This window comes from Leguminivora glycinivorella, chromosome 26 (assembly GCF_023078275.1).
Source record: "Leguminivora glycinivorella isolate SPB_JAAS2020 chromosome 26, LegGlyc_1.1, whole genome shotgun sequence".
In the NCBI taxonomy this organism is placed as follows: Eukaryota; Metazoa; Arthropoda; class Insecta; order Lepidoptera; family Tortricidae; genus Leguminivora; species Leguminivora glycinivorella.
Genome location: NC_062996.1, coordinates 909,331 through 935,841, shown reverse-complemented (window position 1 = coordinate 935,841; position 26,511 = coordinate 909,331). Strand labels below are relative to the sequence as shown.

Below are 26,511 nucleotides of genomic sequence, written 5' to 3'. Positions count from 1 at the left end.
GGAAACTGCAATCTTTTAAATTGAAATGGCAATTCAGAAGAGATCAGTGGTATTCTAGGTATAAATACTGTGTGTCCTTTGCACTTTCCAGAAATAAGTTCAGCTTCAATGATATTATTCGATAACTGTTTTACGATCATCCTCGTTCCATTACATAGTTTTGGGGAGTTTAGATTTCTGAGTAGTATGATTGGAGATCCAACTTTCAGACGAAGGCAGTGTAATGGCATTCCTGGTGATTGTAAAGAGTTTAGAAATTCAGTAGGGAAGTTGACAATTTCTTCAATGGATACCATCGTGTCGATTGATTTATATATTTTCTCTTCACCAGGTATATTCTTTAGCATATTAAAATTGATATATATCGTCAACAATATTATTTTTAGTGGCCAAAATCGCTCTTTGAAATAACCACTCTACATTGGTATAGTTCTGAATAATATTTGGATAAATTTTGTCGATTAGTTCGTTTTCAGTGGTGGCTACGTTACAGAAATCACTATTGAGTTCTATGAGGCCGCTCGTTTGATCAGTAGGATATGTACCTTCGCCTATTTGTAAAAGTATTTTAGCAAAACATGCTGTTGTTTCATCTTTTGATAATTCAACTCTCATGTTTTTTGTTAATTGCAGTATTTGTACTTGTGGCCAGAGATGTGACTTTTTTAAGCATGCATTGATCTCGTCTGCTGGTGTTGACTTGGGAATAACTGGAAGTGTTTGTCGAAAGTCTCCTGAGAGTATGAGTAGAGCTCCTCCCATTATTTCAGAGTTTTTTCGCAATTCTTGTAATGTTCTGTCCATGGCTTCTAGAGATTTTTTATGGGCCATGGTGCATTCATCCCAGATGATAATTTTAGCTTGTTTTAGAAGTTGACCTCGTCCAGATTTTCCTGAGATTTTACATACCGGGAATTGTTGTTCGGCTATATTGGAAAATTATTATACACACTATTAAAAATACTCACACGTGATACTTCAAAATAAAGGCTCACAGATAACTTCTTTCCTTCTCGTTTCGAAATCGCTTGTTTCACTGTTCAAATCGAACTGACTCTGGCGGGCGACACCGGGCTCTTATATATTCAGAGAGCTAGGCTCTAGAATATTCGAGAAAGTTTTAGAATATTTTCCTTCTCATATCTTCTAGAATGTTCTCGATATTATCGTCTGCCGTGACAATAGGTTCTGCTGCTGTAGAATACTTTCAATGAAGTTCAACTACTCGACAACAGATGGCGCCACTATACTTAAGGTTGAAAAAGCCCTTATATCTTTAAAAACACGCCCTTTAGGTTAAAATGGGAACTTTCTTGTTCGAGGGGGGATAAAGGGCTATCACACTATTTAAGTCCCTTTATCGTGCCGGGACTCCTTTTTAAGTTTTATCGGCACGCACACTTTTATCGACTTAGTTTTATTATATATAATGATGTATATCGTCCCTTTAGCACACATAGTACAAGCTTTGCTTAGTTTGGGGCTATGTTGATCTGTGTAAGATGTCCCCCAATACTAATTTATTTTATTTTTAGGGTATGGTACCAAAAACTTCTATGATGCGACCGTCTATCTGTCTGTTCGTCTACCCGTCTGTCATATTGCTACTATACCTTTATTCCGTACTTTTGACCCCTTTAGACGCTTTTTCTAGACTTTTCTCCTTTTTCCGGATCCTCACCTTCATCCGGAGCCGCTCGGCCTGCTGCCGGAACTTGCCGGGCTCGTGGAAGCGCAGCGCGCGGCGCGTGCGCGTCGGAGGCTTGACTGTGACGCGCGGGTCCACCCACGCCGCGTCCCCTATAGGCTCAGACGTCGCCGCGCCGGAGAGCTGCGCTTTGAACTCTTCGCGTCGCTTCGCTCGGATGTTAGCCTGAAAAATATAAATAAAATAAATAAATATTTTAGGACATTCTTACACAGATTGACTGAGGCCCACGGTAAGCTCGAGAAGGCTTGTGTTGTGGGTACTCAGACAACGATATATATAATATATAAATACTTATATACATAGAAAACATCCATGACTCGGGAACAAATATCTGTGCTCATCACACAAATAAATTCCCTTACCGGGATTCGAACCCGGGACCGCGGCGTAGCAGGCAGGGTCACTACCGACTGCGCCAGACCGGTCGTCAAATATAATAAGTTATAAATTGTAATATAGACTAATATTGTCTTCGGTTACCGCGACAGTTACGCGTGGAATAAAACTATGGAAATGGATTAAATCGCGTATAATGAATTAAAAATTCATCCCGACGTTTCGAACACTTTACAGCGTTCGTGGTCAACGGGTGACTGAGGAAAAATTACAATGTGCAAAAGCTACCCACAAACAAGAAATATTAACGAACCATGACCACAAATAATATGCCTGCCTTAAAAATCTATATTATTTTGTGGTCATGGTTCGTTAATATTTCTTGTATACTATGTGGGTAGTTTTTGCACAATGAAATTTCTCCTCAGTCGTTGTAAGTGTTCGAAACGTCGGGATGAATTGTAAATTCATTATAGACATAGACATCATTTATTGGTAATAACATATTACAGGTCACAATTGGTACTTATTTCTACATATACGCGATTTAATCCATTTCCATAGTTTTATTTCATGTGTGTATAGACTGTCAACCAAATCTTGGCACTGAAAAGGCGGGTTTGAAAAATGTAGAGCTCACTGGCCAATGCTAGTTTCCTGCTAGTCAAATCAGCTTCTTTTTAAGAACTGTCATAACGATTTGCTAATATGGAATTACTATGAAATACCTCAGTATTTCATACAGACGTCACGGTCAATTCATTTACTTTATATCTTTCTCTTTGACTTATTAAATAGAAATTATGTTTAAACATAACTGCTGTCCATATATTTCTTCTAATTATGCGGTGCTTTATTTCGTGCTCTGCATAAAATATTTGATTTCAATTATAGGAAACTAGCCTATTATCACGTTTAGCCTATTATCATGGCAAAAAAAACGATCTCATGTGCTCTGCCTACCCCTTTATAGGATACAGGCGTGATTGTATGTACGGTGTATGTATGTATGTTATATTGTGACTTGTGCCTTACCTTAGTTAGTTTGAAACTTGGGTAGTTTCATGTGCTCTGTCTACCCCTTTATGGGATACAGGCGTGGTTGTATGTACGGTGTATGTATGTATGTTAAATTGTGAGTTGTACCTTACCTTAGTTAGTTTGAAACTTAGGTAGTTTCACATGCTCTGCCTACCCCTTTATAGGATACCTCCAGGCGTGGTTGTATGTATGTTGTATGTATGTATGTGATATTGTGAGTTGTACCTTACCTTAGTTTGAAATGGGTAGTTTCATGTGCTCTGCCCACCCCTCTATGTGACACAGGCGTGGTTGCATGTATGTGATATAGCGAGTGGTGGAGATAAATAATGCCTGGTTTAACGGGTGGCATTCCAATCAGGTGCCGAGAGACTTTTTCGAACTAAGCCCCCGCACAAAACCACCAGGCTTCACTACCCAACGACGTGTCTGGTGCCTGCTGAACCGTTTTAGAACTGACGTAGGCAATTCCGCATACCATAGGAACAAATGGGGATGGTGCGAGTCGGCAGCATGCGAATGTGGCATACCAAATCAGACAATCCGCCATATGGTGCTGGAATGCCCTAACACCAAATTCAATGGCAGCTTTGAAGAGCCCAAAACCTTAAATGGGAAAGCCGTGGACTATTTTAAGACTTCTAGGTTTAATTTTTAAATGTGTAATGCAGTGACATGTAGATATAAAATGCCATACGATAAATAAATAATTGTGGTACCTTGAGCGTGGGCGCCACGTGCGTGAGCTGCACGCGCTTGCCCGTGGTGTCGACGGTGCGGCCCTCGCGGTCCAGGATGAGCGGCGCGGGGCCCGAGCTGCCCGCCGCCGCTAACGCTCCTCCTAAATACAAAAATACTTATAATTATTTTTTCACCACACCAACTGGTTAAGATCAATTTTGCTATTCAAAAACGGATAGCAAAATTGCATTTTATCCACAAGAGTGCAAAGTATTTTCATACAAATTTTAATTTTAATTTGATATCTCGAGCTAGCTGGTAGATTTTACGTACAATTAATTAGATTTGATGTAGTTTGATGTTTTATAGTCAGTATTTTGTTCGTGTTGGTGTGGTGAAAAATTTTGTGTTTCACTCGGCGGCAAAGTTTGTTTAACCTTCGTGCCTTGAAACCCTAGCAACGCTCAAGATTCCACTTTTTGAACCACTCGCTACGCTCGCGGTTCAATATTGGAATCTTTCGCTTGCTCGGGTATCAATATTGACACGAGCGGTTAAACAACTACTTTGCCCCCTTGTAAAACAAATAACTATTAAAATCAGGACTTAATCGCGTATGACTACATATTAAACTGACCGCCAACGTTTCAGGGACGGCGTTGTCCCCGTGGTCTCGGAGAAGAATGACCGACTGACTGACTGTCTTCTCCGAGACCACGGGGACAACGCCGTCCCTGGAACGTTGGAGGTCAGTTTAATATGTAGTCATACGCGATTAAGTCCCGATTTTAAAAATAATTATGTGTAATAATCGCGAAACTTGATTTCAGTGAGAAAAATAGTTATTTGTTATACAAGGGGGCAAAGTTGTATTTTAACGCCGAGTGCGAAATTGAAAAACGAGCAAGTAAAAGGATTCTATAGTTGAACCACGTGCGAAGCGAGTGGTTCAAAAATAAAATCCTGAACTTGCGACTTTTTTAACACACGAGAAGTAAAATACATTTGCACCCGTGTGTAACACAAACTTTTCCCCTCACTATAGCGAGGAAACTACAACGCAAAAAACGCGTTTATCACTGCTTCCAGTAGTTCCACAGGTGGTAAATCATCTTTATTACTAGATTCACCTACTTTCATCAATTTTAAAACAGTTAATTTGACTATATTCAAGATCAAATTACTTTACCCACTAGTGGATAAAATGCGTTTTTACCCACTGCTGTTAAAGGACAAAACACGTGTTTCCGAGCTAGTGAGGGGAAAAGAATATTATCCGGAATCCGGCCTATTCGGCCCTTATTCTTAATCCGGCCGGATGCCGGATGGTAACGTACTATCCGGCCGGATACTGGAGATGCTATTTTTGATGAAAGATCACTGGGTACACAAATTAAATGTAAAATAACCTAACTACGCAATTAAAATTTTGAAAAAACCCCCGACCACGACATAGTTGACCGATTTTCATGAAACATGGCTAAGAACACTGCCGACTAACTCGGCTTTCAGACAAAAAAAAACTAAATCTAAATCGGTTCATCCGTTCGGGAGCTACGATGCCACAGACAGACACACACACAGACAGACAAGACACGTCAAACTTATAACACCCCGTCGTTTTTGCGTCGGGGGTTAAAAAAATTACTTTTTAATTTTAGTTGCATCTATGGAATAACAATTGCAGTTATTATTAAAAAAACTTATAATTTTGTGGTTAGGTTAGTTAACCTCTTGAGTCCCCGCGTACTTGTACAAGTACAAATTAAATTCGAGTTTTGAACTCTTAAACAAATAAAAGAAAGTTCCAAATTCAAAATCGGAAAAATTGGCCCGGGACTCAGGAGGTTAAATAATTTGCATACTATATAAATTGAATAGCCACTCACCGGCCAGTTTTCTCTGTATACGGGCCTGCAGCTCGGCTATCTTTCTCTGCTTTTCCAATTCTTCGGCGCTCTGGGCCGCCGAGGCATCTGAAACAGAACACATCTTATGTACATGGTGAAAAGATTTATTATTAGAAATAAATACATACTACAAATTACACTATTAAAATTATACTAGACAGAAAACTAAAACTAAACCTATCTAAAAAATATAAATACCTAAAAGTCTAAACCCTGGCTTCTCGGCAAAGGCAGCATTCCCGCGCTGTACATCTTATGTACATAGTTTTAATCAGGGCCCGTAACTTTCATGCCGATGGCATCAATTTGACGTCACGCTGCATACAGAGTGTAACAAAAATGGTGGTGATCCGTTTAAGGGCGTACTCAGTATCGTATTCTTATCAGGAAAAAGTAGAAGAAAATTTTTTTTTCGCTAAAAAAATTTTCACTTTTGTATGAGCCGGGCCGCGCGAATCGGTCGAATCTCCATACAAAGATAAAAAAATTTTTTGCGAAAAAAAATTTTTATCCTACTTTTTCCTGATGAGAATACGATACTGAATACGCCCTTAAACGGATCACCACCATTTTTGTTACACCCTGTATAGGATAATTCAAATAGTTCTATTGTAATAATTAATCATTATTCATTAATCAATTTAAAGCGCTGGTAGCCTAGCGGTAAGACTTTCGTCCCGGGAGGTCGCGGGTTCGAACCCCGGCTCGCACCAATGAGTTTTTCGGAACGTATGTGCGAAATGTCATTTGATATTTGCCAGTCGCTTTTCGGTGCAGGAAAACATCGTGAGGAAACCAGATTAATTCCAATAAGGTCCAGTTACCCTTCGGGTTGAAAGGTCAGATGGCAGTCGCTTTCGTAAAAACTAGTGCCTACGCCAAATCTTGGGATTCGTTGTCAAAGCGGACCCCAGGCTCCCATGAGCCGTAGCAAATGCAGGGATAACGTGTTCAATATTGGAATCTTTCGCTTGCTCGGGTATCAATATTGGCACGTGCGGTTAAACAACAACTTTGCCCCCTTGTAAAACAAATAACTATTACTCATGGCGATTAGCGCATTTCTTTTGAAATATTTGTCCTTACCTGGCTTGGAGTACAGCACGGGTTTAATGACAGCGGGCGGCGGCATGGCTTCATGGCGCTTACCACTAACTGTACAAACTACTAACTAAACTGTTTCTGGGAGACACTCAAACGGACCCAGAGCTCATTTAAATGATTCTAAAAAATACAGAACCTAGTGTTTAGACTATTTCTTGAGATTAGACACCCAAGCGGACTCTGATCACGTTATCAAGAGACTAATAAATACAAAAACTAGCGCCCGAATTAATTTTCTTAGGATTGGACAGCTAATCAGACCCCAAGCTCATTTCGGTAACAAAAACTAGTGCCTACCCCTACACTATTGTTTTATATACACCGTTTAAAAAAAAACCTGCCTACAGTGTCTACCGAACGATTCTAATAAGCAAGCACCATCGCCTGTGGACACCCACAAAACAGGGTTTTATAGTGCGTTGTCGTTTAAGATGTAGTAGTAGCCAATGGACGCCCTCACTGGCGCTTTTCATTGCGATTGCGCGTCTAGCCCCTCGTATCTGCGCAATTTCACGAAGTGAGATAAAAAGCGCTTAAAATGTAATTTCTCCACTTCGTTACCATTTTTCAAATACTTTATATATAAGAGCGCCCGAGGTACTCAAAAATATCTGAACACGCCTCTAACGCCTAGGCAATAGAGGCGTGTTCAGAAAACATATATCTGATGGCGACATAAAGTGGAAAACATCCAGCATAATAGTAAGGTACAGCGGAGCAAATCTCGACTGGGGGGCAAATGTAACTGGTCCATTTTTTCCATGTTTTACAATGTTTGCATTATTAAATAGAGTGTCCACCGGTTATATATGGTAGGCGCGTTCAGTAGATACATGTAGAACTCAACATCATAGTGTAATAATGGACAAAAATGCATTAATTACAATTGCCCCCCAGTCGAGATTTGTCCCGCTGTATGTACCTTACATTCTGGGACCATTTTTTCGTCCCTTTCTTTTGTGATTCTGAGTAGGAAAAACATAAAATTTACCTACATTAGAGACAATTTTTTTTCTCTTCTCGCGAAAATGCCCATCTCCCTTTAGAATGTCTGCGTCCTTACCTGGCTTGGAGTACAGCACTGGTTTGATGACAGCGGGCGGCGGCATGGCCTTGGCGGGCAAACTCGCCTTTATTTGCTGCGCCGTGGCCGCGGCGGCGCTCACTGGCGCCTTCTCGCCTTTCATGGCAGTCAGCGCGCGTTTGCGCTCCTCTATCTCCTTTTGAGCATTTGCCATCATCACCTGTAATCAAAGATCGAATATTATAGAGTTACTGTCGAAGTAAAATGTGTAATCACAGTGCAGACTGCCATCTCTTGACACGCTTAAAACTTTTGAACCTTAGTTTTGACAATTTGGCCCATATTCTCAGCTTCATATGTGTTACATACATACATACAATCACGCCTGTATCCCATAAAGGGGTAGGCAGAACACATGAAACTACTAAAGCTTCAGTGCCACTCTTGGCAAATAAGGGGTTGAAAGAAAACGAAACTGTGACATTGCAGTGACAGGTTGCCAGCCTCTCGCCTACGCCACAATTTAATCCATATGTGTTAAAATGTCAAATATTAATATTAGCGCCATCTAGCTGAGCGTACCCCAAAGGTGTAATGCCATCTAGGCCACCGTACCTTTTTCTGTATGGTACTGAGGTATGTTTTTTTCTTAGACTTTATCTGTCTATACGGAGTTAAATATAATGTGTGTGTATTGTAATGTGTGTGTTAACAGCTGCGTTCGTGACCAACAAAATGGTCCCGACGGAAGACCAGCGCTGACCCTTGGGTTAGCATCTTATGCTGAGTCGGGACCATTTCGTGGTAACTTATATGTTTAATTTCTTTTATTTGCTGTTTCTGTTTTCTTACTTGTGTATTTTGTAGTTATCACGAATAAATAATTGATTGATTGATTGATTGTTCCCTATATACATTTCTGAGGCTGTGCAATAAAGTGGATTTGTATTGTATTGTATATGTCTTTGCCAGTAATCAATGTATTTGTATTAAGTTTCTCACAAGAAATTCTCACATCAAAGGCACTGGTCCCACCGCGAGCTAGTAAGCTATGAGCTATCGGCTATAAAAACGAACAAAAGATAAGCACTCCCGTGTAAATAAAAGAGACACGGCGATTTTGATAGCTCACCGCTGGGCGAGTAACTATAAACATCACCGTGTCTCTTTTATTTACGCGGGAGTGATTATCTTTTGTTCGTTTTTATAGCCGATAGCTCATAGCTTACTAGCTCGCGGTGGGACCAATGCCTAAGGATGCCGAAAACTGAATAGAACTGGCTTAAAACTAAATATATTACTCGTAAAAATCAAATTAAGTGTCTTGATACTGTATAGGGGTGCCACTCATTAAAAAAGATAAAAGATATTTTATTGAGTCAATAGAGGTGCTTAATTCTACTTACAATTTTAACATTTTACTATCATGGTACAAAACCAAAAGATAAGTGTCATCTGATCCCCGTACTAGTGTGAACTGTATTACGGTGGGTCAGGATTCACCGTCCTTACGACCGTATGTATTTATATAATTATAAACCATGTACCAATCACTTGTAGGATTATCTAAACTAACCCTTAATGACATAACACTTAGATCCAAACTAGTGTGCATACAAAATCGTTTAGTGTGCATACAAAATCATTTAAAATTAAAATCTTATACCTTTAAAGGAGGAAATCTTGTTATTCTTGTATATTTATTTATTTATTTATAAATATATACCGACGATATCGGAAACCGCTCTAACGATTTCCCTGAAATTTGTTATGTGGGGGTTTGCGGAAATGAAAAATCGATCTAGCTTAGTCTTAGATCCCGGAAAACGCGAATTTTCGAGTTTTCATGCGTTTTTCTTTCGAGTTAGTAAACGCAAAATATGGTCGCTAATTACGTCGTCCGCGCATCGGCTAGGCGTAGCTCAGTCGTAAGAGGGTCGGTCTAATGTTCGCGAACACATCGCAGGTGTCAGGGTTTCGGATCCCGGCCAGAAATGTATTTTTTTTTTGTATTTTAAGAGTTTTTTTAATCTAAAGACGTGATATAATAAAATCGAAGCGACCGAAGCTCGGTCGCCCATTTATCATATAAATAACTGAAATTTTCTCACCTTAATTCGATCAGCACTCAGCCCAGTAATTTTCGAGCCTATAGTCTCCGAACTAGTCACAGGCAACGGCATAGCCTCCACCCCGTTTCCGTTCTTGTTCTCCTTTACTCTATCATCCTTCTCCTTCACTCTATCGTCCCTCTCTTTATCATCTTTCTCTTTTTTATCCTCATGCCGGGACCGCTTGCTGTCCTTTTCTTTCCTGTCATCTCGCTCCTCATGTTTACGCTTGGAGGATTTGGAAGAAGATACCAGTTCGGACGCCAACGCTAGAATTTTATCCGCTAGCTTGCTTGCTTTTTTTGAGTCTATGTGGGATGATATTTTGTCTATGATTTTTCGGCGTTCGTATCTGAAATGTTACGAAAAATATTATTAAGGAGAATTAGATCAGTGTATTTTATAATAGTATTGACTTGTATCGAATCATTCTGCACTGCACTGATAGAGAATGCATTTTGGCGTTAAGTTCGCCATTTGTACTTTTTATTGTTAATTTGTGCAATAAAGTTCATATAAATAAGTAGATTTATTAGATAAATTTGGTTTAACACCAGTTACATATCCAATTTGGGCATGAAATGAATTTCATTTATGCTGAGACAGAACCACTTCATGGTAAACCCAACATACTTTTCTTTTTCTTGGCTTATTTTTTTTGTAATTATGAATTACTTATGTAAATAGTTTATGTGGTTACCATGAATAAACTATTGAATCTGAATCTGAATGTTATAGACATCACAAATTTATTGTTTGGTTTGATAATTTTTTAGACACATCCTCAAATCGGGAAGTGGTAACCTAGTAGCACAGGAAACTGAAATTTTACTTTTATGGTCAGACCCCAGGCTCCCATGAGCCGTGGCGAATGCCGGGATAACACAAGGAGGATGATGATGGTCGGAGGACAGAGAACACAACAGCAACACAGGTAGTTGCTACGAGGCAATCCCGCAGGGAATAATATTTTTTTATTATTATTATAAATGGGCTTACTCTTGGCCACAGACCAGCCAATGGCAAAGACGTGGCCTAAGATGGAGTGAGCATGCCCAGAAGAATCAACATAGACTTGCTTTGGCGGATGGCCTTTTTACTTAGTAAAACGCAATATATTAAATAAATTGGAAGATTTTTATTTGGGTTTTTTTCAGTGGCGGCTGGTGAAAATTTCTGCTAGGCAACATCAAAGCAAACAGAAACCTACCTTAACATTAGGTACTTTACTAGTAATCAATTTTAGGCAAGCCGGTGGGATCGGCTTGTATGGACCAGCCGCTGCTGGTATTTATATCACTATAGCTTAAGGCTCAGTCCAGCAACAAAGATAAAATAAAAAACTGAAATGCAACAATTTATACCTAAGGAAGGAACATGTGCATTAGGGTGTTGCATATTTTATCAAAGTTAAAAAGTGCTATGTCTCACCCCCTCAAATTGTTCTCTGGTACTAAAAAGTTATTGTAATTTTTTTTTAGAATTTTTCGATAAATTTTAGAGGTCGCTACTACACAATGAAATTTTTTATTTTTCATACAAAATGATTTTTTTAATATATTTTTTTTTCGTTTTTTCTGTCTAAAACAATGTTTTAAGGTATTTAAAGCAATTTTTAAGGATATTTCATATTAAGAATAATTTCGTTTGATTTTTAATAATTTTTATTCCTGTACTGTTAGTACAAGTCAATAAAATCCACTAAAATAAGTGTTTAAAACACCTGAAACACGAATTTTATGCATAAAAAAAAATTAAGCTGTAATGTTATATCAAATTTTAGGTACATGAATACAATGATTCGTCATAAGTATCATAAAAAAAGGAAAAAAAAATAATAAAAAAATCATTTTGTATGAAGAATCAAAAATTTCAACGTGTGGTAGCGACCCCTAAAATGTAACGAAAAATTCTGAAAAAAAATTACAATGATTTTTTTGTACCAGAGAACAATTTGAGGGGGTGAGACATATAACATTTCAACTTTGATAAAATATGCAACACCCTAATGTGCATGTTACTATTAGCTGCAAAAGTGCATGGCTTATTCATAATTCATAATTTCTCCATACAATTTTGCAGCTAAAGCAAGCAAAGCTAAAAGCAATATTAACACATTAAATCAGTGGTGGGTAAGTACGGGCTCGAGATTGATAGGTGAAAACTTCGAGGTAACCAAGAAAGGGTGGGCGGCACTTTCAGTGGGGAGCGGGAGTGGTACGAGAGTACTCTTTATTATACCGTGACAGCATTAACAAGTACTAGGGCTAAAGAATCAGAACCAAAGATAATTGATGTTAAAGTATGAGTGATAGTTACAAAATATGAACATTATCTCACATAGACCAAATAAAACTTGTGGCAAATTCACTAAATAGTTACTGTGTTTTATAGCTTCATAACAAGGATAAATAATAATATCATATCATTTACTTCAAAAATACTTCAAAAATTAGGATTTTCAAAGAAATGCAATATTATAGTTACTATTAGTGATTCTTTAGACTTGCATTTTGTATGTAAGGCTAAGTGGACGTCTGTGACCTGTGTTTTTCTATAATAAGAGACGCCAAGATCGCTAACCTTACTATATAAAACGTATATAAGTTTAAGCAATTGGAGGCCTAAGTTACAGACTGAATGGTTGAATCATGGAGTATTTTGCCCCATTTTCGAGAGTTAAGACATTGGCTGAGAAATGCAGCAGTTTAAACATTTCAAACTAAGAATATTGAGACGTCACTCACCCGCTAGTGAGGCAGTACGATACGGTGGAAAGCAGCGAGCTATCCGACTTCCCGATGGTCCTGTAAATGGCGCGGTCGAGCGACGACCGGAGCTCCTCCACCTCGCGCCGGGACAGTTGCGTCGCCATCTCTGACAACACAAAATCACCAATACACCGAACTCAAGACGAAACCAATTTTGAGGTTATGTTAGTACCTTCGGTTCAAGAACGGTGCCATCTGTAACTGATGCCGAAATAAGCGTGACGGACGCTGTTTTGCTTGTTTGTGAATGGATTTATTGGATTTTAAAAGGAAATGTGACCGACGCAATTGCAAATAACAGCTAAATATACTATACGTTTATCGACACTGACGTAAACCGTAAACAAGAATTGTTTTTTTTTCTATGGCGTGGACTGAATACAAGTTCGAAAGTTCGAAACCAAACCCATAAACAAATTAGGCCAAAATGTACGGATAATTCATATATATTATACTACTCTCTTACCTGATATTGAAAGCGATGGAGATGGCTGAACAAGCTTTGACGGTTCGGTGAGAACTGTAGTGATTATATTGATTATATATCCTTTGGTGTGAACCGGCTAGGCTTTAGAATTATATTTTTACGACGGACCAAAAAGTCCAGTACGCCCGTCTGTTAAGCTTTATTAAAATTCCGACATAGATCTATAGACAACAGCCCAATTTCACTGTCAAAAAGCAACTGACGCGAAATATACGCGAAATTCTACTAAGGAAACTCTTGCGCGTCTTTGTAAATTTGTGTTATGATATATGAAATATAAATCGTGATGAAACCGATAAACCAGTGTCACTGCTGCCTCCAGCGCCCTTCGGCGAAAGAATTAACAACACCGAATACTCATCTCGGCATAACGGAAATATATTCAGCCATGATTGAAGAATGTTTTGTCATTAAAGTAAGTAATACTACACGCCTTTTGTAGACTAATTATGGTATTTATGGTGCTGTAGCCTGTCATCTCATCTGAAACGAGTTGTAACTATTATTTTACCGCGGATCCAGGGTGGGGCGCATGGGGGTCATGACCCCCCCCCCTGGAGCCAGCCTAGGTTGGCCATACAAATAGACCACGTGCCCCCCCCCCCCCCCCCCCCCCCCCCCCCTGGGCACGAAGCTGGATCCGCGCTTGTATCTTACTGAGTACAGACACAAAATAAATAAACTAAAAATCAAAATTAAATAGTAGTACATAAGTAGGTAATATAGATATTTTTTACCCATACAGGGATCCATATAAAATGACACCAAGAAGAACCACAAATAGAACATATTTAAATATTTGAAGAACACGATGTAAAAAAAGCTTAAATAAGTAGGTAATAGGTAACTTTTCTGACAGAAAAGCGCTCACTACTTCTGTTGAGGTACGTCTACATTGATCATTTGTTGGGCGAAAGAATTGTTATGTAATCACATTCAACCTGTAAGCAACTTTAAGAGCCCATTTAGACGGTAAAATCGCCGTCAATAGAAATTGTCAACAATGTAAACAAACCATTCTATAAAATATCAATATTCTCTAACATAATTTTATTATTTTAAAGGTTGAGGATCATAATGTGATATGAATTGATTAAATAACACATGGATTTAGCCAGTATCTGATGAGAAGGGAAATTAAAGACATTTTGACTACAAGGTTTGTTTACATTGTTCACAAGTTCTATTGATGGCGACTTTACGAGAACTCGCATACGAGTTTTATTACTTTGCGGTATTTGATGGCTGTGCAAGTTGTATGTAACCTCTACAGACCGCAATGTAACTAAAATCGCTTGCGAGTTCGCACGCCGTCTAAATCAGGCATAAATATGGCTACAACTTGTTATAACTTAACAGAGCATGAAATAGAGATGGGCGGGTCACATGGCAAGGTTAAACGATGACAGGTGGACAGGAAAGGTTACCGGTGGAAAGGGCCACAGGGCTCAAGAAAGAGGACATCCACTATCCAGGTGGCAGAATGACATTGAGGCTACTGCAGGCAAGGAATGGCAAAACATGGCAAAAGATAAAGAAAAATGGAAAAAACTGTAGGAGCCTTTTACCTAGAAGGTCTACAGAAGAAAATCAATATGGGTGAATCAACTTTTCTTTGCCAGCAAAATTTCGCATACTTCGACTACATGTGGATAGAAAATTTCATTGGGATTTAGTCTAATTAATGTATACTTAGTATATTAAAGACAAATATACTAGCTACGCAATACAACATGTAATTATAGGATTTCCTATTTTATAACTTTGTTTCGAGCAGTGACCCAGTGGACATAGCTGTCCCTCACTTTTGTATGAAAAAAGTGTCTCTTCCACTGGGTCACATATTGTTTTAATTAAAAATGAATCGTTTTTAAATTTTTCCCTAATTGGTATACGTGAAATAAGGATCTTTATTCACGATGGTAAGGTTAAAAATCACAAAAGTAGACCTAATAATAAGTAAGGGTAATTCTTGCAAAAAGCAAGAAAAAGTTGATTCACCCATTAATAATAAAAACAAACAAATGAAAAGAAAATCTTTTTATGTAGAATTATTATTTATTATTATTATTTAAGCTTTATTTTTCCATATAAACTCTATTTGATACATTATATTTATAATTTCTGCTTTTCCTTCATGTTCTTTAAATGTTTAAGTATGTTCTATTTGTGGTTCATCTTGGTGTCATTTTATATGGATCCCTGAATGGGTAAAAGCCTCCTCTAACCCGTGCCATTTATTTCGATTGGTGGCCAGCTCCATCCAGCTTGGCCCTGCAGCCTTAATAATGTCTTCTGTCCATCGCTGTTTCGGTTTTCCTCTTTTTCTTTTGCCTTGCACTTTTGGCCCTGTCCATGTAGTTGCTTTAAGGGTCCATCTTTTGTCTGTAAATCTTGCAATGTGGCCGGCCCATTTTCACTTGAGACGAAGTGCATGTTGGAGGGCATCCGTTAGTTTTGTTCTTTTCCTTAATTCTTCATTTTTTGTCTTGTGTATCCTCCTCAAATGTAATGGGCTCCTTTCCATCGATCGCTGACATGTTTGTATCTTATGTTTTATATTGTTGGTATATGTCCAGGTTTGACTGCCATAAGTTAGGCGGGGTAGAATGCATGTATCCATTTTTTTTTTTTTAATTTTAGGTGATAGTCTCCTTTCAGAATCTCTTTTTGCATCCAGAACTTTTTCCAGCTACTGTTGATTCTTCTATCTATTTCCTCCTCGTTACTGTTCTTGTGAAAAAATATTTGTTTACCCAGGTATATGTATTCATTGACATATTCAATAGGAACTCCTGATACGCATATTTGTTTTGTTTGACGATAATTTGCCATTATCTTAGTTTTATTTGTGTTCATTTGCAGACCTACTAAACTTGGAAGGACTATGTTGTACTGGGAATTTACTTCTCTCCCAACCGCACTTTGCCAGAATTTGAGCTCTTTTTGGACTCTCTTAGGACAGTTGTCGGCAGATGGTCCTCAAAGCCCATGTTGATTCTTGGCGATTTTAATGCGAGGTCTCATGCGTGGGGTGATACCGTCACAAACTCACGCGGCAGAGCACTTGAAACATGGGCCCTTCATGCAAATATGGCCTTGTTAAACCAGGGGACATCTCAGACCTGCGAGCGGTATCAGGGAGGATCCGTAGTAGATATCTCATTTGCTACACCTGCCGTTGCGAGAAGAGTACAGGGATGGAAAGTGGAAGAAGAAGTAGAGACCCTATCGGACCATCTTTATATTCGATTCGCTATCTCCCCTCCTCTTGTTACGAGGGCGCCGATCAGAGAGCAAAGTCGATTTGTGCGCTGGGCATGTACAAAAATGGATCGGGAATTTGCCCGAGAAGCGGCTCTCGTACAACGATGGGCGACCCCTAATACAATGATGGAACGTTCCTCGGTGGACGAATTGGCTGATCACTTACGCGACTCTCTGGTGAAGGTGTGTGACGCCGCCATGCCTCGGATTCGACGGCAACCGCCGAGACAACACGTTTATTGGTGGTCATCAGAGATCGAAGACCTGCGAACCGAGTGCAACACTGCTCGTAGAGCATACGTGCGCTATCGGAGGCGCTACGGCACGGACCCTGCAATTGAAGAACATCTGCGAAGCATCTACAGGGACAAACGGAAAGAATTGCGCGGGGCAATTAGCCAGTCGAAGACTAGGGCGAGGGAGGAAATTCTAGCCAGCTTAAGTCGGGATCCGTGGGGGCGCCCTTACAAAGCCGCGCGCAAAAAACTCATAGCGCACGGTGCCCCTGCAACTGAGACTCTATCACGAGATGCCTTAGAAAGCGTCATGGAAGTTTTATTCCCGGTCTCACAGGGACACCAACCTCCTAGGATGGCACCCCCGGCTCTAGAAGTGAACGAGACAGATATCCCGCCAATAAGAGACGAAGAAATGACGAAAGCCTTACATCGGCTTCGGAAGAGACGCACAGCCCCAGGACCAGATGGAGTGCCCGGCCGACTCCTTTTTATAATTGCAGAGTCGTGGGTGGACTGGATCCAGGACTTTTTCAATAAGTGCATTCATGCTGGAAAATTTCCGAAGCGATGGAAAACGGGTAGGGTCTGCTTGATTCCCAAAGAGGGTCGTCCTAGTGGTCAACCATCCGGATACAGACCAATAGTCTTGCTGGATGAGGTAGGTAAGTTGCTGGAGAAAATCCTAGCTGACCGTCTCACCCGACACCTGGAAGAGGAGGGCCCTAATCTCTCAAATAGGCAGTTTGGTTTCCGGGCGGGTCGATCGACAGTCGACGCAGTAGACCATCTAAAAGCGCTCTCAAGAGAGGCTACACATAGCGGGAATGTAATGCTGGCAGTCTCCTTGGATGTCAAGAACGCTTTTAATAGTCTCCCATTCGAAACACTTAGGGAGGCACTTCGCTCCTTTAAGGTACCTACCTACCTGCAGCGACTGCTGAAAAATTATCTGGAAGATCGCTACGTGACGTGGGAAGACGGAAGCGGTGAGCTTCTTCGGCGACCGGTTGAGCTAGGAGTCCCTCAGGGATCTGTCCTTGGACCTACCCTATGGAACGTTGGGTTCGACTGGCTATTACGAGGCCCAGTTCTGCCTGGCATGAATGTGTTGGCCTATGCAGATGACACTCTCATTACGTGTCGGGGTTCCTCTTATGAAGATGCAGCAAGGAAGGTGACTATTGGAACCTCACTTGTGGTGGAACGAATCCATCAGCTAGGTCTTCAGGTGTCCCTTCCAAAGACGGAAGTTATGCTCTTCCATGGCCCGAGAAGAGGACCCCCTCGTAATGCCAATATTATAGTAAACGGGGAGGTCGTCGCGGTTAAGGCCCAAATGAAATACCTTGGCCTCATTGTGGACGGCCGTTGGCAATTTAAAGCGCACTTTGCCAGCTTAGGCCCTAGGCTTATATCTACAGCTGCAGCTCTCGGGCGGCTGCTTCCCAACGTGGGTGAGCCAAATGCTACGTGTAGACTCCTATACTCTCGTGTTCTGCGAAGTATGGCCTTATATGGCGCTCCCATATGGGTAGATGCCCTTTCTGCTGAAAATAGAGCGCTGCTTCGCAGACCACAGAGGGCAATATCCATAAGAGCCATACGGGGGTATCGTACGGTTTCTTTTGCGGCGGCGACGGTCTTGGCTGCAGACCCCCTGGGATCTTCAGGCACAGATTCTCGCGAATGTTCACCGCTACAGAGCTGAAAGAAGGGCAGTAGCAGAATTCCTGGACGAAGATGAAGTAAGGAACATCCGGGCATTAGCCCAGACGGAAACACTTCGCCAATGGAGAGCAGAGCTCGACGCCGCAAAATATGGGCGGAACACAATTGACGCCGTATTGCCGCACCTGGAACGCTGGGTAGGAAGGAAGCAAGGCACGCTAACTTTCCACATGGTGCAGATACTTACTGGCCATGGGTCTTTTGGTAAATACCTGCACCGAATAGAGAGGGAAGAATCCCCCATGTGTCATGAGTGTGGCGCATTAGTAGATGCGCCCCGTCATGTTCTCGAAGAGTGCCCTGCATGGGGGCCCCAGCGGGCCAGCCTCCAGGCAAATAATAGGTACAGACCTCTCACTGCAGAGCATTGTGAAGTCTATGCTTGACAGCGAGGAGGCATGGACGGCGATGGTCTCCTTCAGCCATTATGTTATGTCGCAGAAGGAGACAGCGGAACGTGCGCGCGAGAACGACCCTGACGCGCACCCACTCCGCCGTCGACGGGCTGGCGGCAGAGCCAGGCGCTACGCGCACCTGATGCCTCCGCCGTAATGGGCTGCGCGGTGCTCCGGGGGAGTACCCGTGCCTAAACGCCCACGCGAATGGGGGTGCCTGCCCAACTGGCGCCCAAACTGCATGCGGCCAGTAGGCCGCCCGCCGGGGTGTACGTGGTGGAATGCTTATAGTGACCCTGCGACACTCCACCCAAGGCGGAGACGGAATTCGTTGGTGGTTTTAGACGGTAGTCCTACATTGGTTAGTCCGTCATCGCCACTGGTCCCCCGGACAAGGTGGCATGCGTAAATGCATTTCCCCAACGTTAAAAAAGACCTACTAAACTACTTTGATCTGCTAATGTCTGTAGCATATTTTCCAGGTCTGTCTGCAGCAAAGATAACGATGTCGTCAGTGAATCTGAGATGGCTTAAATTTTGATTTTGAATTCTAATGCCTTTGTTTGCCCAGTTGATTTTTTCGAATATACCTTGTAGTACAGCGATAAATAGTTTAGGTGACAGAGAGTCTCCTTGACGGACCCCACGTTCTATGTGTATCTCTTTTCCTATGGTTTCAAGTCTTACTCTGCTAGTACTTTGTGTTGTGAATATATGTTCTTTATAATGTTAATATAGGTTTTATTTACTTTGCATGTAAGAAGTGCTTTCCAAATTGCACTGTGAGTTATACTATCAAATGCCTTTGTGTAGTCCACAAATCCTATATATAGTGGGTGGTTGAACTCTTTGCATTTTTCAAGTACCTGTTCCAGTGTGTGGATGTGGTCTATCGTGGAGAAACCAGAACGGAAGCCAGCTTGTTCAATTGGTTGGTTATTTTCAATAAATGGTGTTAGACGTCTCAATAGTATTGAAGTAAACAACTTGTAGATGCTGGACAGTAAACTTATTGGCCGGTAATTTCCGATATCTGCAGGGTCCCCTTTTTGTAAAGAAGTATTATCTCCGAGGAACACCACTGCTTAGGAGTTCTTCCAGTTACCAAAGTAGAATTATGTAGAATAATAAAGCTTAAATAAAATAAAATTAAATTTCATTATTAAAATTTTTTACATTAATTTTTATTTAATTATGCTGGTGCAGACCCTTTTTGGGCGAAGGCCTCCTCCATTGATTTCCACATGTCCCTATCTCTGACAATTTGGATCCAGTTTGGGCCAACAGATTTTTTTATATCTCCGTCCCATCTTGCGTATGGTCTGCCGCTGCGACGTTTGCCTGGGGGGGCCATACCATCTTGTGACTTCTGCTGTTCACCTGCCATCCTTGAGTCGCGCCACATGGCCAGCCCATCTCTTATAGCTTAAATAAATAAATAAAATAAAATAACTTGTTGCAGCTAACATCGACCGCCCATGGCGAGAGTGGTATCTGTGAAGTGTGCCTGGAGCGGCTGCGGGAGGCCTGTCTCTTCAAGATGCAGGTCCAGAACTGCCAGGCCGAGCTGCAGGATAGGTTAGATGGAGGACTAAGTCTGGAAGGTAAATATCTTTTTCATCACATCCGCACTTAAAATGTGCTATTGCGTGCATTCGGAGCGTACCCAAGGGAAAAATGAAATTTCTTGCACCATACTTAATTTTTTTACAAATTTTTTACATTGCGAGTGTGATGAAAAAATCTCGGGGAGTATGAATATTACAAAGTCGAGTCTTTAAACCGCTCCAAGCCAATTTAACTTGCTCCCCTTGTTGCACAATGTACTATTATCATTTGAGCATTTGTGTGATGAGTACAGATATTTTTTACTGAGTTATGGGAGTTTTCTATGTATATAGGTATTTGTATATGTATTTTGTTGTCTGAGTACCCACAACACACCATTACTCTTCTTATGCTTAGCATGAGACTCGGTATAATATACCGAGTATATATTATTACATACATACATACATACAATCACGCCTGTGTCCCATGAAGGGGTAGGCAGAGCACATGAAACTACTCGTTTCAGCGCCACTCTTGGCAAATAAGGGGTTGAAAGAAACCGAAACTGACATTGCAGTGACAGGTTGCCAGCCTCTCGCCTACGCCACAATTTAACCCATATCCCATAGTCGCCTTCTACGACACCCAAGGGAAGAAAGGGGGTGGTGAAATTCTTAACCCGTCACCACACAGGCAATATATTATTAATTCATTTAAATACCATTCATTCATTCATTTTATATTTTAATCTGTGTAAGAATGTCCTATGATATTTATTATTATTTATTTATTTAAATACAAGCAACACACAGGATATCCCATAATATTTTCTTACTTACTTGGCTGGCGCGATAACCCAAAATGAGTTTAGGCCTCCAACACAAGAGCACACCACTTTGCTCGAACTCTCGGTATCGCGCCAGCCTTCGCCGACGCCGAGCTCACGGAGGCCTACCTCCACTCTATCCGCCCAACGATATTTTGGGTGACCAGCAGGACAGCATCCATTCGGTCTTCCCAAGTAGGCTCTTTTGACTGCCCGATCTTCACTCATCCTTTCAAGGTGACCAAGCCAACGGAGACGATACGCTTTGGTTTCACCTATTATATTTGGCTCGGCTACTAGTTCCACAATTTCGGCATTCTTTCGGATCCTCCAACTGCCATCGTGTCTTTTAACAAGTCCCAGAATCTTCCTTAATACCCTACGTTCTGTGACTAAAAGCACACCTCGGACACTGGCGATCAAATATATTGAAAGAGGCGCATTCCTAGCACACAGTCTTAGCTCGTTTAGGTGAACGCGTACTATGCTTGTATGAGTGAGATATGACAGGGAGACTGTTCGTGTTTTTGACAGGCGGTAACTGTGAGGTAACCGAGAGGGGGGCGGCGCTTTCAGCGGGGAGCGGGAGTGGCCATACTGCCCTCTTTAATGTCACCTACAAGCTTAATGTCGTGTTTCACTGTGTCGATTTTTCTTTTGTCAATTTGCTGTTAGCTTGAACATGTCATGCTCGCTTAAAAGTCTGCTTACGGTGGCGTGTTGATCGGGTCGCCACCTTCCCGAATGGAGGTTGAGGGAGGCGATGGCTGAGATACGCGTCATACTCGTGAACGGGTGCTGTTTGTGGAGACTGGTCTGTTCAAGCTTACCTGGGCCACATGTTTTGTTAGATTATTTAACTTTACTTTTGAGCGGATTGCGAGACACTACATTCGGTTCTTGTAAGAATTAAACTTAAGTAAGTAATGTCTTAAGGATGACACTAGAGACCATCACGTTGTCGTTTAATTTAGTTAATTTTAGCTTTTGGACACTTAGAGACTTTATACATCTCTGAGATTTTGATTATATTTTATTTTAAAATAGACTCCTTACATTAATGACCTTGTTGTCGTTTGATTAAGTTAATGTTAGTTTTTTGGACACTTAGAGACCTTATACATCTCTGAGATTTTGATTATATTTTTAAACTTAATTTGTAACCTTGATTGGCCCTTATTTGTAAACTTGATTTGTTCTTTAATGATTGACAACTAGAGACTTGTACATCTCTTGAAATGTGTAATTTAGCTGTTCATTTTCTGTATTTTTTATTTTTTTTTGTATTATTTGACAAAGGTTTTTACTTTTAAATATTTTAATTTTATAAAATTTGACTCTTGGAGACGCTATACATCTCCATGGATTATTTGATTAAGTATAATATTTTTACTTGTAATATTCAGTCTTTTACAACTATTGAAGTATTATAGATTTCTTTTATCTTTGTATCTGTTTGCACTTTCTTTATGTATTGATTATAGTTAGTAATAATATGACATTTAGAGACTTTATACATCTCTAATTCTATATCAGTGTATAGCTACTTTGCTTATGATTAATATTTTTAGTTAATATTTCTATTAATTTCATTTGTTTAACTTTAATGAATACTCTGTAATGTTGACATGTAAAAGTGCCCCCGTGGCCTATTTGCTGAATAAATGATTTTGTATTTTGTACGATAGTACTCTTTATTATACTGTGCTAAAAGGCTGTTCTTCTCCTTAAGTGTCCAGGGCTCACACCCATACATTAAGATGAGGCAGATCACGGTCTTGTAGATCCGTAATGTGTTTACTAAGAAGCTTGCTTGCTTGATAATGTGTGCACCTATCAATATGACCATGTAAATTCCATGTTTTTAGCAAAGAAATTACTGAAACATTACAATTTCAGACGAGGATTGTATAGAGCTACCTGAAGATCTACCTGAAGATGATGTTTGCAGCGAGTCTTCTGTATGTAAGTATCTTAAGTAAGCAATTGCTTACAAATTATATGTTTATTTATTCTATTCTATAAAAGGTTTCATCTCCAGCAGTAAACTCTTTGCCTATTTTGAATCTATACTAATATTATAAATGGAAAAGTGTGTGTGTATGTTCGTTTGTCCGTCCTTCACGGCAAAACGGAGCGACGAATTGACGTGATTTTTTAAGTGGAGATAGTTGAAGGGATGGAGAGTGTCATAGGCTACTGTTTGTCTTTTTCTAACGCGAGCGAAGCCGCGGCAAAAGCTAGTAATAATATAAAAACTAAGGTAGCGTCCCCACTTAGCCGTCGCGTGTCTCGGGGCGCGCAACGGACGTCTCCGCCACGCCGCCTGAATGTAATTCAAAAAACGTCTCCTCAGTACATTTTGTATAGGAAGGACGTAAGACGCGCCCCGAGACGTGCGCCTTATGAGTGTGGATGGTATTTAGGATTTGAGTGGATCGGTATTTCACCGACTGTTTATGAAAAAGCCCAAATTCGACATTTAGGCTATTCTTGTTGTTTCTCCAAAGATAATACACCCCACCCCCTAGCACGCAGCCGCAGTATAATAATGAGTACTATCGTACAGTATGGCCACTCCCGCTCCCCGCTGAAAGTGATGCCCACCCCCTCTCGGTTACGTCACAGTTACTGCCTGTTAAAGACGCGAACAGTCGACCTGTCATATTTCTCTCATACAAGCATGGTACGCGTTTACCTACAAGAGCTGAGACTGTGTGCTAGGAACGCGCCTCTTTCATATATTTGATCTCCAGTGTCCGAGGTGTGACGCAGCGCTAGATCTAATCTTTTTTCTAGGGGCAGAATAAAAAAAATTGGCGCCCCTGGACTTAACGAAGTTTGAATTTGGCGGCCTCTTAACTTGATGCTCGGGGCATGGGCCCCTCCTTTCCTACATCCAGCCCTGCTTGGCAATGTAAAGCAATGATGACGTGGCTTGTGTATGACAACTGTATGTTGTTCCAGCGTCCTCGGCTAGCGCGGCGCCCCTGTCCCTGCGCGCCAGGCAGCAGATCGCGTTCGGGTGCTCCGTGCGGCTCGAGCGCCTCCGCATCCCGACGGCACACCGCGAGAGCCAGCCGTGCCCCGTGACGTCACACCGCGCGACCCAGCCGTGCCGTGTGACGTCACACCGCGAGAGCCAGCCGTGCCGTGTGACGTCAGACCGCAAGAGTCAGCCGTGCCCCGTGACGTCACACCGCGAGAGCCAACCGTCCCCAGTGACGTCACACCGCGAGAGCCAGCCGCGCCCCGTGACGTCACACCGCGAGAGCCACGCTCACACACTCGAAGAACAAGCCTACACACACGATACCCGCCCCACACTCCTCACAAACGACTCTAGTTTAAACACACATAAACAGGAAACTATCACACGCACACCAGTAACGAATGTCGATGTTTACTGCTGCGACATGTGCAGTCGGGGATTCACGTCAAAAGTTACTCTAATCCGCCATCTTTTATTACATACTCGTACACAACCGCCGGTGCCGGTACATACGTGTAATGTTTGTAAAGAATCTTTTGTTAGTAGCTCATTATTGAAGAAGCATTCAAGATTTCACTCCGAAGACAGACCGCACGTGTGTGCAAAATGCAACAAGCGGTTTCGAACAAAAGACGGTTTACTTGTACATAGCGAATCACACACTGAAGATAAACCGTACACTTACAATGGAGTGAAACCGCATAAATGTACAGAATGTGACGCGGAGTTCGCATATAAACCAACGTTGGATACACATATGAGGAGACACTTTGGAAGGAAATATGAATGCGATGTTTGTGAAAAGAAATATTCGCATCAAAGCGCATCTTTATAATCATCTTAGAATCCACACTGGAAAGACATTCGTCTGCGACCAATGTAAGAAGCAATTCATAAGTAAACCACACCTATTCAGACATATAAAATTCATGGCCCTAAGCATCAACGAGAGAGCCATACGCGTGTCAAAAATGTCCCAAGAAGTATACCCGTAAAGATGTTTTAGATGTCCATTATAAAGTAAAGCATACTGACTTGAAACCATTTAGGTGTACTTTGTGTGACAAGCGATTTGCTCTTGAATATTCTTTAGAGCTTCATGCAATATCCCATGCTCAAGACAAACCATACAACTGTAAAGAATGCAACAAGCAATTCAAACGAAAAGCTAGCTTAAAGTATCACAAACGAGCCCATAGAGGAGAGAAACCATACAAGTGTAAAACCTGTAACAAATGTTTTACATCAAAATGAACTTTACTTAAACACGATATGATTCACACCGGAGAAAAACCATATGGCTGTAGTGAATGTGATAAACGCTTCAGAAATAGACATAATTTCTATTTTCATGTGAAAACTGACCATGGCAAGATGAAAGTCAGACCACAACTTTTACAAAACATTGTTGCTTATGAACAGGTGAGAGAAATCGCAAGCAATGACCAGGAATTAAGTGGACGAGATAGTTTAGAAACACATACGGTTGAGAAACCATTCAACTGCGAAGAATGTAACAACAAGTTTACATCGAATGCTGAGTTAGAGAGACATAAAAGATTACATACTGATGAACAATCATATGAATGTGAAATATGTGAAGCAATATTTTTCGATGAAATCAATTTGATGAAACATCTTGAAAAACATAGAACGAGGTTTTAGAGCAGAGCCCAACTGGGGTAGTACCTCCGCCTTACAGAAGACCTCAGCCAAATAGCACTAGACCCTACTCATAGTGTTGTGTTCCTGCCGGTGAGTAAGGCTGCCAGAGCTCAACGAGGGTTCGGTGTGCTGATGACGGGAGGAGTTACGGAACTAACTTGTTCCGTCTATTGTCCTTTGAGTCATCGGCAACCCGAACCCTCCTTGGAACTTGTACACTCCTTTTTGCTATGTACTTAACACAGCAAAAGGGAGTGTATAAGTTTCTAATGGGGTGGCAACGCGCATGTGGCACTGTTTGAGTTGCAGGCGTCCATAGGTCACGATGACCGCTTTACATCAGGCGGACCGTATACTTGTTTGCCACCGACGTAGTATTAAAAAAAAAAAGGAAAATATAACTTTATAAATTGTTTCATATAAGGATAATTAAATAAGTTTCTTGCAAAATTTCCATTTTTGGCACAAGCTTTTATCGCCGACTATACCTTTCTTTCAACAGTCTCCGAGACGTTTTTAAAAACTCCTTACTCGATGGGGATACGACGTTTCATGGCAGAGTTCCTATGACTACCTTTCTGCTCCATCATCAGATCAGTTCCATGACAACATAATATATTTTTCCCCTCACTAGCTCGGAAACACGTGTTTTGTCCTTTAATACCAGCGGGT

The 26,511-nt window shown here is 41.1% G+C and overlaps 2 protein-coding genes across 3 annotated transcripts in view; one reads left to right on the top strand and one right to left on the bottom strand.

Moving 5' to 3' along the window:
- LOC125239625 (U4/U6 small nuclear ribonucleoprotein Prp3) overlaps window positions 1-13,014 on the bottom strand; it is a 56,158-nt gene extending 43,144 nt beyond the window's left edge. The window contains exons 1-7 of one of the 2 annotated variants that reach the window (XM_048147244.1): window positions 12,862-13,012; window positions 12,666-12,795; window positions 9,919-10,270; window positions 7,847-8,027; window positions 5,659-5,745; window positions 3,808-3,929; window positions 1,682-1,873 (exon numbers count right to left, since the gene is read on the bottom strand). In XM_048147244.1, the coding sequence (XP_048003201.1) occupies window positions 1,682-1,873; window positions 3,808-3,929; window positions 5,659-5,745; window positions 7,847-8,027; window positions 9,919-10,270; window positions 12,666-12,793 (1,062 nt within the window). In that variant the 5' untranslated portion in view covers window positions 12,794-12,795; window positions 12,862-13,012. Of the gene's footprint in view, window positions 1-1,681; window positions 1,874-3,807; window positions 3,930-5,658; window positions 5,746-7,846; window positions 8,028-9,918; window positions 10,271-12,665 lie in introns of both variants that reach the window. The other variant, XM_048147243.1, reaches the window with a different exon arrangement.
- A 372-nt stretch (window positions 13,015-13,386) lies between these two features.
- On the top strand, window positions 13,387-25,957 carry LOC125240054 (zinc finger protein 189-like). Its single transcript, XM_048147893.1, has 4 exons — window positions 13,387-13,591; window positions 20,268-20,409; window positions 23,082-23,147; window positions 24,150-25,957. The coding sequence occupies exons 1-4, from the start codon at window positions 13,463-13,465 to the stop codon at window positions 25,007-25,009; spliced, it is 1,197 nt and encodes a 398-aa protein (XP_048003850.1). The 5' UTR covers window positions 13,387-13,462; the 3' UTR covers window positions 25,010-25,957.
- Window positions 25,958-26,511: the final 554 nt, after the last annotated feature.